The following is a 16,090-nucleotide window of genomic DNA, read 5'->3' as shown; positions in this document are numbered from 1 at the left end:
ACACACACACAACACACACACACACACACACACACACACGTTATAACGAACGTAAAATAGCATTACACTTTCCTGATAGTTTTTTACAAAGATTGTAAATTGTAGAAGTGTTTTCAGTTATTTTGATTATTAACATAAGTGTACTTGCTGATATGTCAAATATATTTATTATAATGCGTGCATCATACTAAAAATGCAAAATGAGCATTTTCAGTATCACCGACATTTAGAACAGCAGAGTGGAGAGGAGAAAACTCGTTGGAAGATACAATTCTCTGGAATGACATAACGAAGAATCGAGTCACGTCTGTGTTGCTACAACTAACTCTTTCCCTTTTCGTACTCTCATTTTCTTTTTCTTTCTCTTGCTACGTATCTTCCTTTTCTTCTTTTATTTTAACTTGTGTTCGATCTTCTGCTACAATATTTTACAATCTTCTGCTTGTTCCTGGACTGAGTCGCAGGACTCTACTGCTCGTAGAGGAGACGTGCTAAGAAAGGGTAATGGTGCGGAAACGGCTCAAATGACCCGCAAATTTTCAGCAAGCGGACGAGACTTCCTATTCATGTTTATGTTTAGTAGGCACCCACCGTCGCGTCGTAAGTCGTTGAGAATTATGCGGGGATATTACCATTCACACGGGAAATTTATGATAATTTGCAAATCAGTTATAGTTTTCCTCTTTATTATTTGTATCCTTCTCGATAATGATCTCTTGTACGATTCTTCGACAATTGTTATTGATGAATTGGTATTGTCAACATATGTTTTAAGTGACAGTATATGTGTATATATATATATATATATATATATATATATATATAATTATTCACCATTTAAAACGTAACACTTTTAAAAATTAGGAAAAAGAAAAAACGCATAATTTAATTGTAAACATAATTAAAATATGTAACATAAAACATTTCTATATATTAATAATTTTATTTAAAAAATCTTATTACATTTCTTCTTATACTCACTTTATAGAAATTATTTATATTATTTTGATATTATTAACTTGTACAATTTACAATTCTTTGTCAACTATTATTTTAAATAATTTATTATTTATTGCTGAATCGTTTGCGATTACTAATTGGTGTAAATAATGGATCTAACTAAGATTATTTATTATTTTATCGTAAATAAACGAACACTATGAAAGATTTATGTTTCGGAAAGTTATCTTTCTGTATAGAAGCTTGACAGATGTAGATATCCTGGTTAAGAATTTCATAAGGATTCGAAGCTGAGAAGTATCTAGAGAAGACGTCAACATCTTTAAAAGTGGGACTAATGCTGAGTAAATAACACGGAGATCTGAAATTAGCTATTTTCGGCTGAGTAAAATAAATATTTTTTCATCGGACCGTTCTTAAAGGATTATGAAAATCTTTGGGAAGATAGGTGGATATTATGTTATATATAATGGCTCGATGATCACATATGGCGTGATTATTTTGAACTTATAAAAATCAATTATAATGAATTTTGTTTTCCTTAATTTTTACTTTACTCTCCAGAATAAAAAATTTGAAATCTTAATATTAATTTCCTTGTAATTATAAATTGCAATACATTTTGTATAAACAATTATAATGTTATTTTATATTTTGCAAAAAATTTAAACAAAAAACATAATAAATATATTAGTGTTTTTTTAATATGTGTCAAATACATTTTCGTCAAATGTAGTTTCTTGTAATTTATAAATATAAATATTCTTTTGTTTCAAACGAAAACTAAAAATATCAAATGTCTACATATTTGTATTATATGAATTTATTATATAACTGTATGTACACATGTGTTTTTATCTGTTTAATTAAATATTTAACGTTAAAGAACAAAATAAAATAATAAGAAGTATTCATTATAATAATAATTACAATATTATAGAATTATAATATTTTGTAGTATATATTTAAAATATATACTATAAAAAATCATGAAGGTAATTGGTGGAGAGAGAACAAAAATTTTATGTTATATTAAAATAAAAAATAGAACGTTTGAATTCTTTATAAAAATGATAAAACGAACTGATAACATAAACAAATTTTAAATGTTATATATTTAATGCATAAAAATGTTATACTTAAAACAATTGTTTATTTATATAATAGAGGAAAAGGTGGTAATATGATCAGTGCGGATAATATGACTACCCATATTATCTTCGTTATTAATTGACGAATTCTAATAATCATTTGTGGCATTATTTGTTTAGTAGCCTAATGTTATATAGCGGCGCTAATATGATAAAGCGCAACAGCCAACATATGGTATGTTATAAGACATTTTTCCAATCAAGAATTTTGAAAATTTTTTAAGGTTTAATTACACATACTTTCTCATTCTTTTTACACTTAAACGCATTATCACCCAAAGGTATATACACTTGAGTATTTCTTTGTCATATAACTTTTTATTCGGCTGTACATATTTCGAGTTATACAAAATTAAACAATAATATAAGATTTTGTTAATATAGCCATCTAAGCGTGCTGGTAATATGGTCTTCGAGATCTCAATATCGAGACAATTCTTCGACAGCGATAAATCAATTGTTGTTGTGGTATTAATCATTCACGTGACAATATACATATCGAGTATGTCTTGCGACAGAAGGAAGAGGATATGTGTAAATGTATGTATTTTGCAATATTTTACTTTTTTTTATAATTATAGCATAATATATTTTGGGTGCGTTCTACTTAACTCTAACGTTTGCAACGTGCGAACATCCTTGTTATTTATCAAATATTTAACAATTTGTTCTTTCAATTTAAAGTTATTTTTATTTAATTCCTATTAACTATAAATAAAAAAATTACCTGTTTTAATATAACAACTTATTTTACATAAACATATAATTTTCTAACAAAATACTGTCACTTTTTTAAACAAAATCAATTTCTTACATCTATTTTTGTGGTGGCCATATTACCCTCCGTGTTTCCCTTCGACCTATTATGCAGTGTCGCTACATTTTTATAAGTAATATATAATATGGTAAATATTTCATAACTTTGAATTTAAAATCTAATGAACGACATTTTTATGAATATAATCGTAAAATTTCGACTAAAAATATTAATTATTAACAAAGTTATTATACAAAATGTAAATGGGTGGCCATATTAGCACTCGCCTCTATTATTATATAAATAAAAATGTGTTTGTGTGTAAAAGATTAATATTTTTTTATTTACCACTTAAAACATAGTTTTAAATAATTATCAATTTTAATACGTTATATATTTTTAATAATTCCACAAATTATGATCATATTTTCATGCATAACAATTTAGGGAGAACTTTTTGATGCCGCTGACTGATTATTGATTTTATCTTTTGTATGTCTGCAATCAACGAGTAGTCGATACACGCGTATATCTGTACATGCGTATATAAATGTGTATGACATTGTAAAGGGTGACAGAGCAGCAAATGTATTGAATACTTGAGAATGTAATATTCTTGGGTCTTACGGTGATAAATGTATAAACAGGAATGGCATTTGAAATAACATTTGAAAAGATTCTTTTTCTCGCATTTACTATAACTCGATTTTATCGCGCAAAGATCTTATTGCACGTGCAATAAATGTGCTTAAGAATATAATACAACGAAAAATCTTTCTTTCTCGTCGAAAAAAAAGTTTTTCTCTAATAAAGATATAAAAATAAATTATTTTTTTCCTAAAAGACATTTTACTCACATATAATTCATTTAATTATTTTTTATTGCTGTATATATTATTTAATTGTCCTATGATTTTATTTTATTTTATTGGGCCTGAGGCTATTTTTTGTAAAATGTAAAATAAAATAAAGATCTTATTATAATTCAATGTCTACTAAAAATTGAAAATACGTACACGATAAGAATATTATACATTGCACATCTCTCTTTTGCGTTATTAGAAATATGCGTTTGTCATGCAAAACTGAATAAATTTTACAATGCAAAGTCGATTGCTTGTCGGAAAATCAAATTAAAAGCGAATTAGAGAGAGAGAGAGTGTGTGTGTGTGTGTGTGTGTGTGTGTGTGTGTGTGTGTGTGTGTGAGTGATTCAACTTGTAAGTATTTCCATGACGAAGTGGCCAAAATATCTTGATGTATATAACAGAGCAGCTATCACTATAAAGTCAGGGCATCATCACCCTCGTGCGTCCAATACACCATGGACGAAGCAACCCCCATAATAGGGTTGCGGCCGTCATTGACGTCAGGCTCATGAATTTTCTATCGTTCGTTGTCGAAATGATTAAATGATCTTCTTGGAGGGTGCCCTTTCGACTTTTGCGTATTTAGCGCGACGGTGACAAGTGGCATCCACCCTTCTAATGCGATCATTTATTATTTATATTAATAGGCGATCTCTTGGCTGACAATCCGAGGCGATGAAATTGAATACACGCATTTTGCACGTTTACGTCATAATTAAAAAATTTCAAATGCATTTTACAATTCTTTATATCGTTTAGTCGATTATTAAACGTGCCAATTATTTCTGTTTAAGCATCACAAAACTAAAAAAACATCTATTTATAAGGAATAGTAAGATATGTTAGATTAATTCGACATAATAAAAATAGAGTAAATATTTCTAAACAAGTTGTTACAAAAAAATTTCCCAACACAACACACTTAAAGTAAGAAATTTATAATTTTATTATAGCACTGTAAGCAGTCATTCTGTGTTCACATAATTGTATATTCTCTATTTTTGAGTTAACATTTATGACCGTTGATTGTTGAACAATAGCAATCTTTTAAATCATTTTCATAGCAGCAGCACAGAGGATTTCTTGGTGATTTTTAGGACGAAGACTCATTGCCGTGTCCCGCTGCCGCGATCGTAAAACCACCGACAAACAAAGCGATGATTTCCGGATGGGCGCGTTTTACCCCAAAAATTGACCAATAATGCACATCGCGGAGTATCCACTGAGCTTGGTCGAAGTTTGCGTAACGGGTGGCAAATAAATAAGGGTTCCCAACGAAAATCGAGAACGCGACTCGCGAAATATCTGGTAGTTTGGGCGTTGCGGTACTGTCAGCAGGACCGCTTATAAATTCTAATAAACTCGACTTGTGCTCAGAGGAAAACACGGCGAATTGGTGGGGAATTGGCGAGATCAGGGGAGAGGGACACGCCGACGATGACTTTGAACAAGGGAATACTGCCAGTAACAGATATAAATCTCGCTTAACCGAATTAAGTTAGAAGCATGGACCCAAGTTTTGCCACGCCCACTTCGCCGATGAAATGCTACCGAAACTGAGTCTGCGTGGTGAAAATCGAGAATATGGAAGCACGCTAACGTCCAATATGTATCAAGAAGAAAATTCAATAACGAGAAAATGTATTGTGAACACATGTTAATTAGGTAACAGTGACAGAAAGCATAGATACGTGGCACTTTGTAATTGCAACTGCTATACTTTCAAATGGAAAAAAATTAAATAAAATTTTTAATCGAAAAAGTGGCTTCATTGCAATTACTCTATGTCTCAATTCGCAATTCTACGGTGGCAGAGCTCAGCTCAGCAGAGCCGACGTCAATTAATTTATCGCGGTTCATTACTTGAATGCGCCGATCGAAGCTGAGTTCACTTGTTAATGCGTTTGTTCGTCTGAATTATTTTCTGCTTATCGACGCCGAGTGATGGCTAACGCGAACATCCCTCTTTGGCCACCCTCGGGTGGCCCGGCAAGTGTCTCACGTAATGATGTCCTGACGCGTGCCGTTTCACAGCATGGGGTTCCCGCGACGATCCGTTCGCGACTTAACTATTTATTACCAGCCGATGCTCAAAGAAGGGACCACTACTAGACCAGTCTCTTATGCACGTATTATGTGGCAAATAAGTCATGCGTTTCCGAGGGATAACGCGTGCTCTGTCTCTTCCCCCTTGCTTATTTGCCAAGATTAATTGGCTTATGGACCCCCATCACAGGGATCGTCGGGATTGTGGGAATCCACGTGTGAAACGTAGCTAGGTCTTTTTCTTGATCACAACAATTATTGTGTTTCATTAAATAAATATGGAATAAACGTCTTTGATTGTAATGCAAATATTTCTTGTTCTTTCGTACTTTAAGCAACAAAAGTGTTTACTAGCAAAATTTACAATAACTAATAATAGAGAAAAAGTTTAGATTATAGACATAAATATACAGACGCATTCACATATTCATTTTGATTAGTAATACACAATAATATTTGTTGTAAAAAGTAACTATTTAAAAATCTCATCACTTTTAAAATTTCTATGTATGAATAAAAAATTGCCTTATTTTTATCAACAATTTATCCAAAATATAAATGTATGTCATTTGTAAGGAATATCCAATAGTAATGTTTTTAACAAGTAACGCGTTGAAAGAATAGAAAGATATATAAAGGTATTTTGTTTTTTGTGTCATTTTTAACTTTTTGTGCTGATATATTTAATTCACGTTTGGATAATTTTGATTAATGAATTACGGCATTCATATGACTTATTTCCAATGTGCTATTTTATTGTGGTGAGGAGAAATTTTTTCTATATGATGTTACAATGTATCAGGAATCAGTAGTAATTTTGCCGAACTATGTAATGACTGTTTATACATTCGCGTGCGCACAGTTCGATAATGTCGGCGCTAATAATAACACGAAAATTATATAGCCGTAAATTATTTAGGTATTTCATTATATTCCCCGATATTGCGCTTATGTAACAGCCACATTGGAGTCATCTTTCCTGTGCATAATATCACGTTACCACAAGTAATGAGATTTCACTCCATATCGCCATTATCATTCTATTAGTATTTGTGTGTGTGTGTGTGTGTGTGTGTGTGGTGCGCGCGCGCGCGCGCGCGTGTGTGTACGTACAGATCTGTACAGATGCAATTCTATCCTTTTCATATTATTTAAGATTTAAGATTTTATTTAAACCCATCTCTTATTCAAACTACAAAGGTATTAACTTTTTATAATTGCATTATAAATTGATAAATTATTGCATTCTTTGTGCGATGATATCACATGGTATTTCTGGTTTTTCTTGATTTTTTCATCGCTTGTTAGAAATTTTTTAAACATAGTACGCATAAAAAATAATCTAAATTAAAAATTTGTAAATATAGAACAATACCGTTTTTTATCGCAAATTGTAATGTTGATGAATATCCACGAGAGATATGCAATATATTATAAATATATATTGCGAAAAATGTTGGAATGTATGTTTTAAGATTTGCCGGTGTTCGAAGCAGAGGAGAAAAGTCGTATTGAAAAGCATTGTCGACCAAGTTCGTAAAAGAGGATCGATGATGCTATGCGGAGGTGTCGTTTCGCAGCATTGGGATTGAAAATCGGGTATCCGGATTATCCTTTGGCATCTTCTGGTATATTACGGGATGCTGAGTTAGGGTACTGACGGATATAAGGAAGGGGTGCAACCGGTCTGCATTGCTGAAGCAGCGGTAGCGGCAAGATGCGGTAGAAGATCTTTTATACAATCGCTTTGAAGCGAGCAACTCCGACAAAATGTTCTGTCGGCATTTTTTTTTCTTTTTTTGCCCTTCTCCTCTTGCATTTCTCCACTATCTTCATCATCCTCCTCCTCCTTCATACCTTTTATTGACACACCCGGTATAATAAGGAGCGAGTTTGTATTTAGTCGGCCATGCGCAGTACTGCCTGTTGGCGTATCATCGATCAGACCAGCGACTGACTATTGGACCAAAACAAGAGGATGAGAATGGAAATGGAGATGAGAGAGAGAGAGAGAGAGAGAGAGAGAGAGAGAGAGAGAGAGAGAGGAGGGAGTACCGGCTAGTAGAAGTACAACGGAGATACAGTAGGAAAAGTAGGAAGGCGCAACATGCTAAGACCGAATTTTCTGTTGTAGTTAGACAAACAAATAGAAAAAAATTTTATAAAGAGCATTAGCAAAAAATAATTATTCTTATTTAATATACAAAACATAATATTATTTGTTACTGTAATAGTTATCTGTCAAACTATAAGTTTATCATAAACTTTTTGCTGCAAACTAATAATAGTGTTGAGATTTCTTTTGCACGATTATCAAATCTCAGAAAGAACTTTGAATAATTGGAAGAATATATATTTTACTAATCGTATCTCATAAAATAGTATAATAGTGGACGGAAGTTTAAGAAGTGCTGTTTCTTTCTTTTTTTTCTTGTGAGTTGCGCGAAGAATATATATATATATATATATGTGTGTGTGTGTGTGTGTGTGTGTGTGTGTGTGTGTGTGTGTGTGTGTGTGTGTGTGTGTGTGTGTGTGTGTAAAATAAATGATAAGATAGGGTGACACTATCCCAAGGATAATTGGAGATCTCGTTACTTCCCACCGGTGACTTCAATTTGAGTTCGACCGATAATGAGATATCGAATCCTGATCCGCTATCTTCGGGCTTCTCCGCTTCTCTTTCTCTCTCTCTCTCTCTCTCTCTCTCTCTCTCTCTCTCTTCTCCTTCTTCTTTCATTATTCAACGTCTTAGCTGATGTTTCATAGCTTTCTTGGTTTACGTTCAAACAATATCAAGGCAAATTGTGTGTGTGTGTGTGTGTGTGTGTGTTTGTGTGTGTGAATATCTTTTAGCACTTACTAAACATCCTCTTGGTTTTCAGTGTGGAAGTACCAATGTTATCATATTTCGATGAAGAGATCAGGTGTTGTATGATCTGTTCATTTATGGATTTGATGTAGCTAATATATTTTAACTGATTTCTTCTACTTATTAATTTCATTAATTTTATAATAATAATAATTTTATAATAATAAATTGTTAAACATTCGCAGAATATAAATGGTGCAAATTAATATTCCAATTTTTTTAAAGAAATATATTTTGTCTTGTAATGTTAATAACGTAAAAATGGTACTTTTAAAAATAAAATTAACTTAAAAATATATATCAATAAAGAAAATTTTTCCATTTTCATTGACTGTATGCGTTAATTTACACCAATATCTTTGCATGTAAATCGCGAAAACCTGCATGTCCGTTGAAATCTAAGCGGAAGATAATTTCGGGGTGGCAGTTCAAATTGACAGGGCGACGCGTTCCCATTCATTCAAATTACACACCAATTCTGTCGGTGACTTTGGCATTGTTGCTGTAAATTGGTCCACGCCCTAGCCTCTGGCCCCCCTTTTCTGCTAGATGTACATGCGCTTGGGAAATAAATGTGTGTGTTCAGTTTTTTAAATAACTTTCTGTGTCAAACCATTATAAACGTACAGAATATCCTATTAGTATATTAGTATTTTTTCTAAACTGTGGAATCTTTCATAAAATTTAAATCTAATTTTTTATACAACTATATTATGACATTTATAGCTTTTAAATTACAGATTAATGTTAAAAAATTTATAAAAATTAAAAATTATAGGAAAAAAATATGTTACACAAATACAATATATGTATATAATTTATCAAATAAGATAATGCCTGTTATTTTTTAAAAATGCCCATTACGTATGTGATTGTGTTGAAGACACGCGTCTTCACCATAGGAGGTCGAATAAGCGGGATTACTAACAAGTAGTCTAAAGAGCATAAAAAATGCAGTTTTCGACGAGATCGTTTAAGCGTAATAATTAACTATAGAACAGCATTGTAGCACGTGTCGTATAAGTGTTAATTGGATGAAGTAACTGATCGTCTAGAATTAAAACATTCTAATTAAGAATGATACACAGAGAGAAAAAATTTTATAGTAAAAATTAATATGTACTGTAGTAGTCACGGATCATAAGAAGAAATTTCAGAGAATTACATCATAAGTAGAGTAAATACTATGGTAATTTGATGAGAAACATAATAAAATTTTTCATTAATTTCTTCCTTGGTCCGTGCTTATTACTTACCACAGTAATTTCTACTACAAAATTTTCTCCGTGTAGAATAGCTAAAACACTAATGTAAATATTTTTTAACTGTAATATGACATATAACTGTAACACATATAAACTGATTAGGAATTTTTATCTCTTTATTATTAATTGTTAAGTGTTTATGTTCCTGCAAACTTAAATTCATAGTTAATATTAATGATAAAATCAGTGAAAAATTAATATTACTGACAAAATCGGCGAAAAATTTGATCTAATTTTTCGCCGATTTTGTCAGTAATATTAATTTTTGTCAAAATAAATTTTAAATTTCTTTTATGTGTGAGAGAAACTATTTTGTTAAACTAATTAACAATTTTTTCAGGTTTGGTTTCAAAATCGGAGAGCAAAATGGCGCAAGACAGAGAAATGTTGGGGCAGAAGTACCATAATGGCAGAATATGGTTTATATGGAGCAATGGTTCGACATTCTTTACCACTTCCAGAAACAATTTTAAGAAGTGCCAAGGAAAATGAGTCCGTTGCACCATGGTTGTTAGGTAAGAGAAAACATTTCTGACAAAAATTTTCAATTGATTTTGATAACTTAAATGTGTACACACGCACGCACGCACGCACGCACACACACACACACATACACAAAACGTGTGTTTTTAAAGCACTTTTTAAACTTGAATTTATTATTATTTAATTGCAATTACATTCAAATCTCTTTATCTTTCTCGTTCTCTCTTTCTCATTTATAAAATTGGACAAGATGCATTAATAATGATAACTTTATATTACAAGAGAAAATAGATTATTTAATGTCTAAGAAAATATATCTCTGAAAATATAAATGTAAGATCTCAGTCAGCAAAATGGTGGCAGAATGTCAACAGCAGACTGGCAACAGAATATCAGAAAATGTTAGCAAATTGACAGTAGAACTCATCTGAGGCCTTATTTTATTGACAGAACTTGTTGACATTTTACATTAGCAGAGTGGCAGCAGAAATCAACCAGACTTTCTTGCAAAACAATAAAATGTGCTGTATTTCTGTTGCCAATCTTTGTTTACTATCGTGCAGATCCTAATCACTTTTTGTCACCAATCTGATGTCAAGTCCTGTCAACAGGTTCTGCTCGATTACTGCTGCCAGTTGCTGTAAAGAATGTCAATAGATTCTGTTAAATTGCTAGCAATAGTTTACTGACATCGTCAGATATTACAAAGTGTGTTTGAAATTTGTTGCTTTTTAGTATTAGTTCCTGGCAGCAGGAACTTTGTGCGTAATGTGTCTCTTCAGGTTTGGCTGTCAGAGATAATATTCAAACGTATAAGAAATATTCTTATTATTCATTGTTTATTTTTGTAGACATTAAATAATTCTAAACTGTATATTTCATTAAAGCAATTTCACATTATTATTATTAAAAATTGGGAAACATCCTGTCACTTTGTTCCGATAAGATCACTTAAGCTAAAGCGGCGGAACAAATTCCGAATATTTTTTCTGTTGATTTTTGTCAGCTCAATCATCTAAGACAAGCAGCTTTAATCAAGATTTCGAATATAATCAAGAACTGATTGACTGTGGACCTGTAGGGATGCATCGGAAATCGCTCGAGGCAGCAGAGCATCTCAAATCCGGTGGAGAGGACAGCGGCAATGATCAAAACGGAAGCGGAAGCAGTCCCCATCATAATCATCAAGGAGGACCAACCAGTTCGGAGAGTGGACAAGAGAGTCAGGATGGTATGGGACCTTCGTCATCTACAAGTGAGTCTTATTCTATGTATGATTTTGTACACACACACACACACACACACACACACACACACACACACACACACACACACACACACACACACACACACACACACACACACACACACACACACACACAATATACAGGGTATCCCAACGTACATGGGTCAATACTCGTAAAAAGGTAAAAGGGATCGAGATGAACATAAAAGTCCAATATTGTCTTGGGTTAGGTCTTGGGTTAAGTCTCTGGTTAGGTCCAATAATCGAGATCAATAATCAAGATATTAATTTTTCAAATTATGCGAATGAGAGCGCGCCGAGGGAAGAGCTTGATTCGTTTGAGCCATAACACGGAAAAAAAATCTATTATGAATGTTTGATAAGCTTTTATTATTTACTGTTCACAATTACGATAGAAGTTAATTAGATTATTTGAGAATTTCATATGTTAATATCTCGATTATTTGCAGACCTAACCCAAGACAATATTGGACTTTTATGTTTATCTCGATCCCTTTTATCTTTTTACGAGAATTGACCCATGTGCGTTGGGACACCCTGTATATATACATATATATTTATATATATAAATTTTATATATAAATAATCCATAATAAAATATTTTTGAAGCAAAATAAAAGTTATGTTGCAATATATTGGGAATAATAGAATTTAAGTCGTAGATGTTATATAAAAACGTTGATAAATAATAATAATTAATATTTTTCTCCAAACATATTTTTTTAAATTTATAATATTTATTATTAATGAAAAGTTTTATTAACACTTGTTTCTGTTAAATTTAAAACACTCGATGAAAAATTATGTGTAACATACTTATTTTATTACAAATAAAAGAAGAAAATTTAATAAAAACAAGAAAATTTTTAAATTTATTTCAAAACTATCGATAATTTGTAAAGTACTGTAGACATAATAATAAAGTGTTATTGTATTTACAGATGTCGTGCAGGACACGGAACAACTCAGAAATGAAAGTATTGCTTGCTTGAGAGCAAAAGCACAGCAGCATCAATTGCAATTGAGTCTGCAACCAACGTCGACGCCTCCAAGTGGATCGTATCCGTCAGCACCACAGACCAGCACGCTACATACTTCTGTTTAATTGCAAAAATATAGACATTCTTTCTGATAGTTCCGTGTCCGATATTTTTGCTGTTAAGGCAGAAACATGTGTCCTGCCTGAAGGATTATTGTAGATGAATCGGCAGCACCGATTTCAAAATCAGTGATATTTTTTTAATGAATATCTCGGCAAAGGTCGGTTCTTTCGAAATGTAAGGGTCTTTCTGAGATCACTTTTACGTATGATTAATCTCGCAGTCAAATTGTAGCAATGGTGTCGATTGAACAAATTTTTCGCAACAAAGAATCTCGAATTGTTCCTGCACAATTCCAATGCTCTATGTTCCTTATGTCGTTTTCAAACGCAGTTTCATGAATTTTTGCGACTGACATTGTCTGCAATTGTTAATCTGCCGTGTTAATGATAAAGTTCCAAGATACAAGATATATATAAAATTACAACGAAATGTGGTGAACACAATAGATTGAACGCCTGATTTGCATTATACAAGCTTATGTGTCTCGCACAAAAATTAAGTAGGCCTTTAAATCGATATAAATTCACGTAAGCCTCAACAACGACTTGACGTACGTACAATGACGAAAGCGGTGCCCCAATGTTGCGTTTAGAGAAAAACGAAATGTCGGAAATACCGCAGAATAAACAATAAAATTTAATTGTTAAGCTGAATCCTCATCAACGAAATAATAGCCTATTGATGATCTATATAATAAATAATAAAAGATTATTGATCAGGGAATTTTGTCATTGACGAACTCAAGTGTGAATACTCAAAAAGAAAAATTTTCCCGAAAAAAATCGACGATAAATAATTGATTATTTTGTTCAGTTGTTAATTTAATCAATTGAGATTGAGCAAATGGAATTACCTAATTAGAATATAATTGCTTTTAATAACGCGACTGAGTATTTGTATACATGAGTTTTGTGTAGAGCGTGTGCATGTAAATATATGTGGGTGTGCGTATGTGTGGTTATCTGCATGCGTACGCATGCGAGAAGAAAAACATAGAGTGATAAGAAAACTTGAAGATTTTCTCTTCAGAATGTTAATTTGCAACGAATGTTGAGCAACGCAAAGCATAAAAGAAATAAAAAAAAAGAGAGATTGTATGGAATGTAGTAATAAGATTACAAAATATATGAACACACATCGAAGAGAAGCGTGTTCGAAGACCTCTACAGTACACATAAAAATGCCCTTAAGATTTACAAGTTAAAAATAATATGCAACCGAAAGTTGATTCGATTATTAAATTCACGTGTATATGAGATAAAATGAAACAGTGTGTACGTAGATGTGTCAAACAAAGTGAGAGAAAGGGAGAGAAAGCAATGGAGGGGATGTGAGTCAAAGATTTATTAGCGAGAACTTCCTATATCCAAGTACTTAAGAAGAAACGTAACTGTTGTCAAATGTGCAATATATCGATATAAGTTCTAGTTCGATAAGATATATTATACTTTAGTAACAAAAAACATCTACCTAAGGCAGTCACAACAACGTCGGTGTAATTGTTATAAATAAATTTTACAATATGTCTCTCGAAGTTTGTATAAAGTAAGTTGGTGGAATATTGCACATCTTATGCTTTCTATTTTTGCTGCGAATAAACTTATTTCCGCGTTACACCGCCGTTTCGGGACGTCCGCCTTTTGTACATAAATATACATAGATAAGAAATGTGTGTGTATGTGTGTACACACACACACACACACACACACACACACACACACACACACACACACACACACACACACACACACACACACACACACACACACACACACACACACACACACACCTGCATATACATACATGCATAAGTATAAAAAATGATTAAAATTAAACGTGGTTGCAAGATACTGAGCCGGACGAAAATTTTTTTGCAAGTTTGAGTAGTTGATAATTATTAAAATTATTACATAAGAGTGATTAAACACAAAAATATTTTATTTATAATTTTTGTTATTAAATTTCTGCAAAGCAAATTTTTGTAAAATATAAATCAAAATAATATGACAATTTTAATTTTGTTTTCCATCTGATTGGCTTAATTACTTATTTAAAATACTTAGTGAAGATTGCTTGACTTGATGTAAAGCTCGTAGGTTTGTTTATTTTAAAATGTGCAATACTGATATCATAACTGAACAATTACAAAATAATTAAAAAAGTTCGTTTAATTTTTAATATAACAGTCTAAAAATTTACTGACATAGTTGCGTTACTATTAAATTTGAAATATATAAACTTAATTGTTGTGAAAATAACAACGTAGATCATTGTTGATTAATCATCAATGTCAATCATAACTTTTTCTGAATAATGTGTTTCGTCTGGCTTAAATTTATCAAGTTATACACGTAATACGTAACATATTATATAATTAAAAACAAAAACTTGATCATGAGAAACGAAGTAACCACACATTTAGAAAAAAAGCAACTTAAGAATCATAATGCAAGTGACACCGCTGTTATTGTGAAAACACTTAACAATGGACTTTGGATTTACAGCAAATTGTCTGTATCCGAATGCTCCAACGCATGCATAGTAGTCAGCTAGTATACGTAATAAATAAAATTTCTGAACAAATATGTTCTTATTTTTATTGCCCCATTACATATCGCACACAAAAACATTCAAGACAGTGCAGGTAATCGAGAAGTGAAGTGGCTTAGATAGACAAAGACATCTGGGGATTGATTATTCATCATCATTTGTCTAACTCGTAATCATCATTTATCTCACTCCTAATTTAGAACGGAAAAGAATCACAAAATCGTGGACATTATCTATGGGAATCATAAATATTGGTTTCGATGTCCATATTTTTTAACATAAAGACCTTTCAAAATAAAATCACAACTAAGTCGTGGTCGAGCTGAGGTAAAACAAACAAGATGCTTAAAATCTTGGAGAAAATTTTATTTATTTAATATATTTCCTTACACATTAATATACGTGTATATATACGTATAATATATTAGGGTTATACAATACATTAATTGGACATTGATTCTTGTAAAGTAGCTATGTTCCACGAGAACAAGAACATCAATATTTAATATTTACAAAAGTACAAAAGTTTACAAAACATCGACTACTATACAGTAAATTCTTTTAATTATATTATTATATTATTTTATTTCTACAATTGAAAACTTTATATAGTCTTAATGGCTCTAAGCTAGCATATAACTATAGTTTTCTAACTGTCTAGATACTAGATCGTATAATTTGACTCGTACTGTTTCGTTAAATTAGAAAATCAGACTTTTTAATTATTAAAAGCAGTTAACTGGCAGTTACTGCTTTACTCTAGGCCTT

The 16,090-nt window shown here is 31.7% G+C and overlaps 1 protein-coding gene across 4 annotated transcripts in view; it reads left to right on the top strand.

Annotated features, from left to right (window-relative positions):
* LOC105839514 (visual system homeobox 2) overlaps positions 1–15,355 on the top strand; it is a 62,495-nt gene extending 47,140 nt beyond the window's left edge. For 2 of the 4 annotated variants that reach the window (XM_012685885.3, XM_012685886.3), the window contains exons 5-7: positions 10,260–10,434; positions 11,484–11,657; positions 12,611–15,355. In XM_012685885.3, the coding sequence (XP_012541339.1) occupies positions 10,260–10,434; positions 11,484–11,657; positions 12,611–12,774 (513 nt within the window). In that variant the 3' untranslated portion in view covers positions 12,775–15,355. Of the gene's footprint in view, positions 1–10,259; positions 10,435–11,408; positions 11,658–12,610 lie in introns of all 4 variants that reach the window. The other 2 variants (XM_012685883.3, XM_012685884.3) reach the window with 1 other exon arrangement.
* The last annotated feature ends 735 nt before the right edge of the window (positions 15,356–16,090 follow it).

The sequence above is a fragment of the Monomorium pharaonis genome, chromosome 7, assembly GCF_013373865.1.
Source record: "Monomorium pharaonis isolate MP-MQ-018 chromosome 7, ASM1337386v2, whole genome shotgun sequence".
NCBI classification, from domain to species: Eukaryota; Metazoa; Arthropoda; class Insecta; order Hymenoptera; family Formicidae; genus Monomorium; species Monomorium pharaonis.
This window is presented reverse-complemented; position numbering and strand designations above follow the sequence as displayed.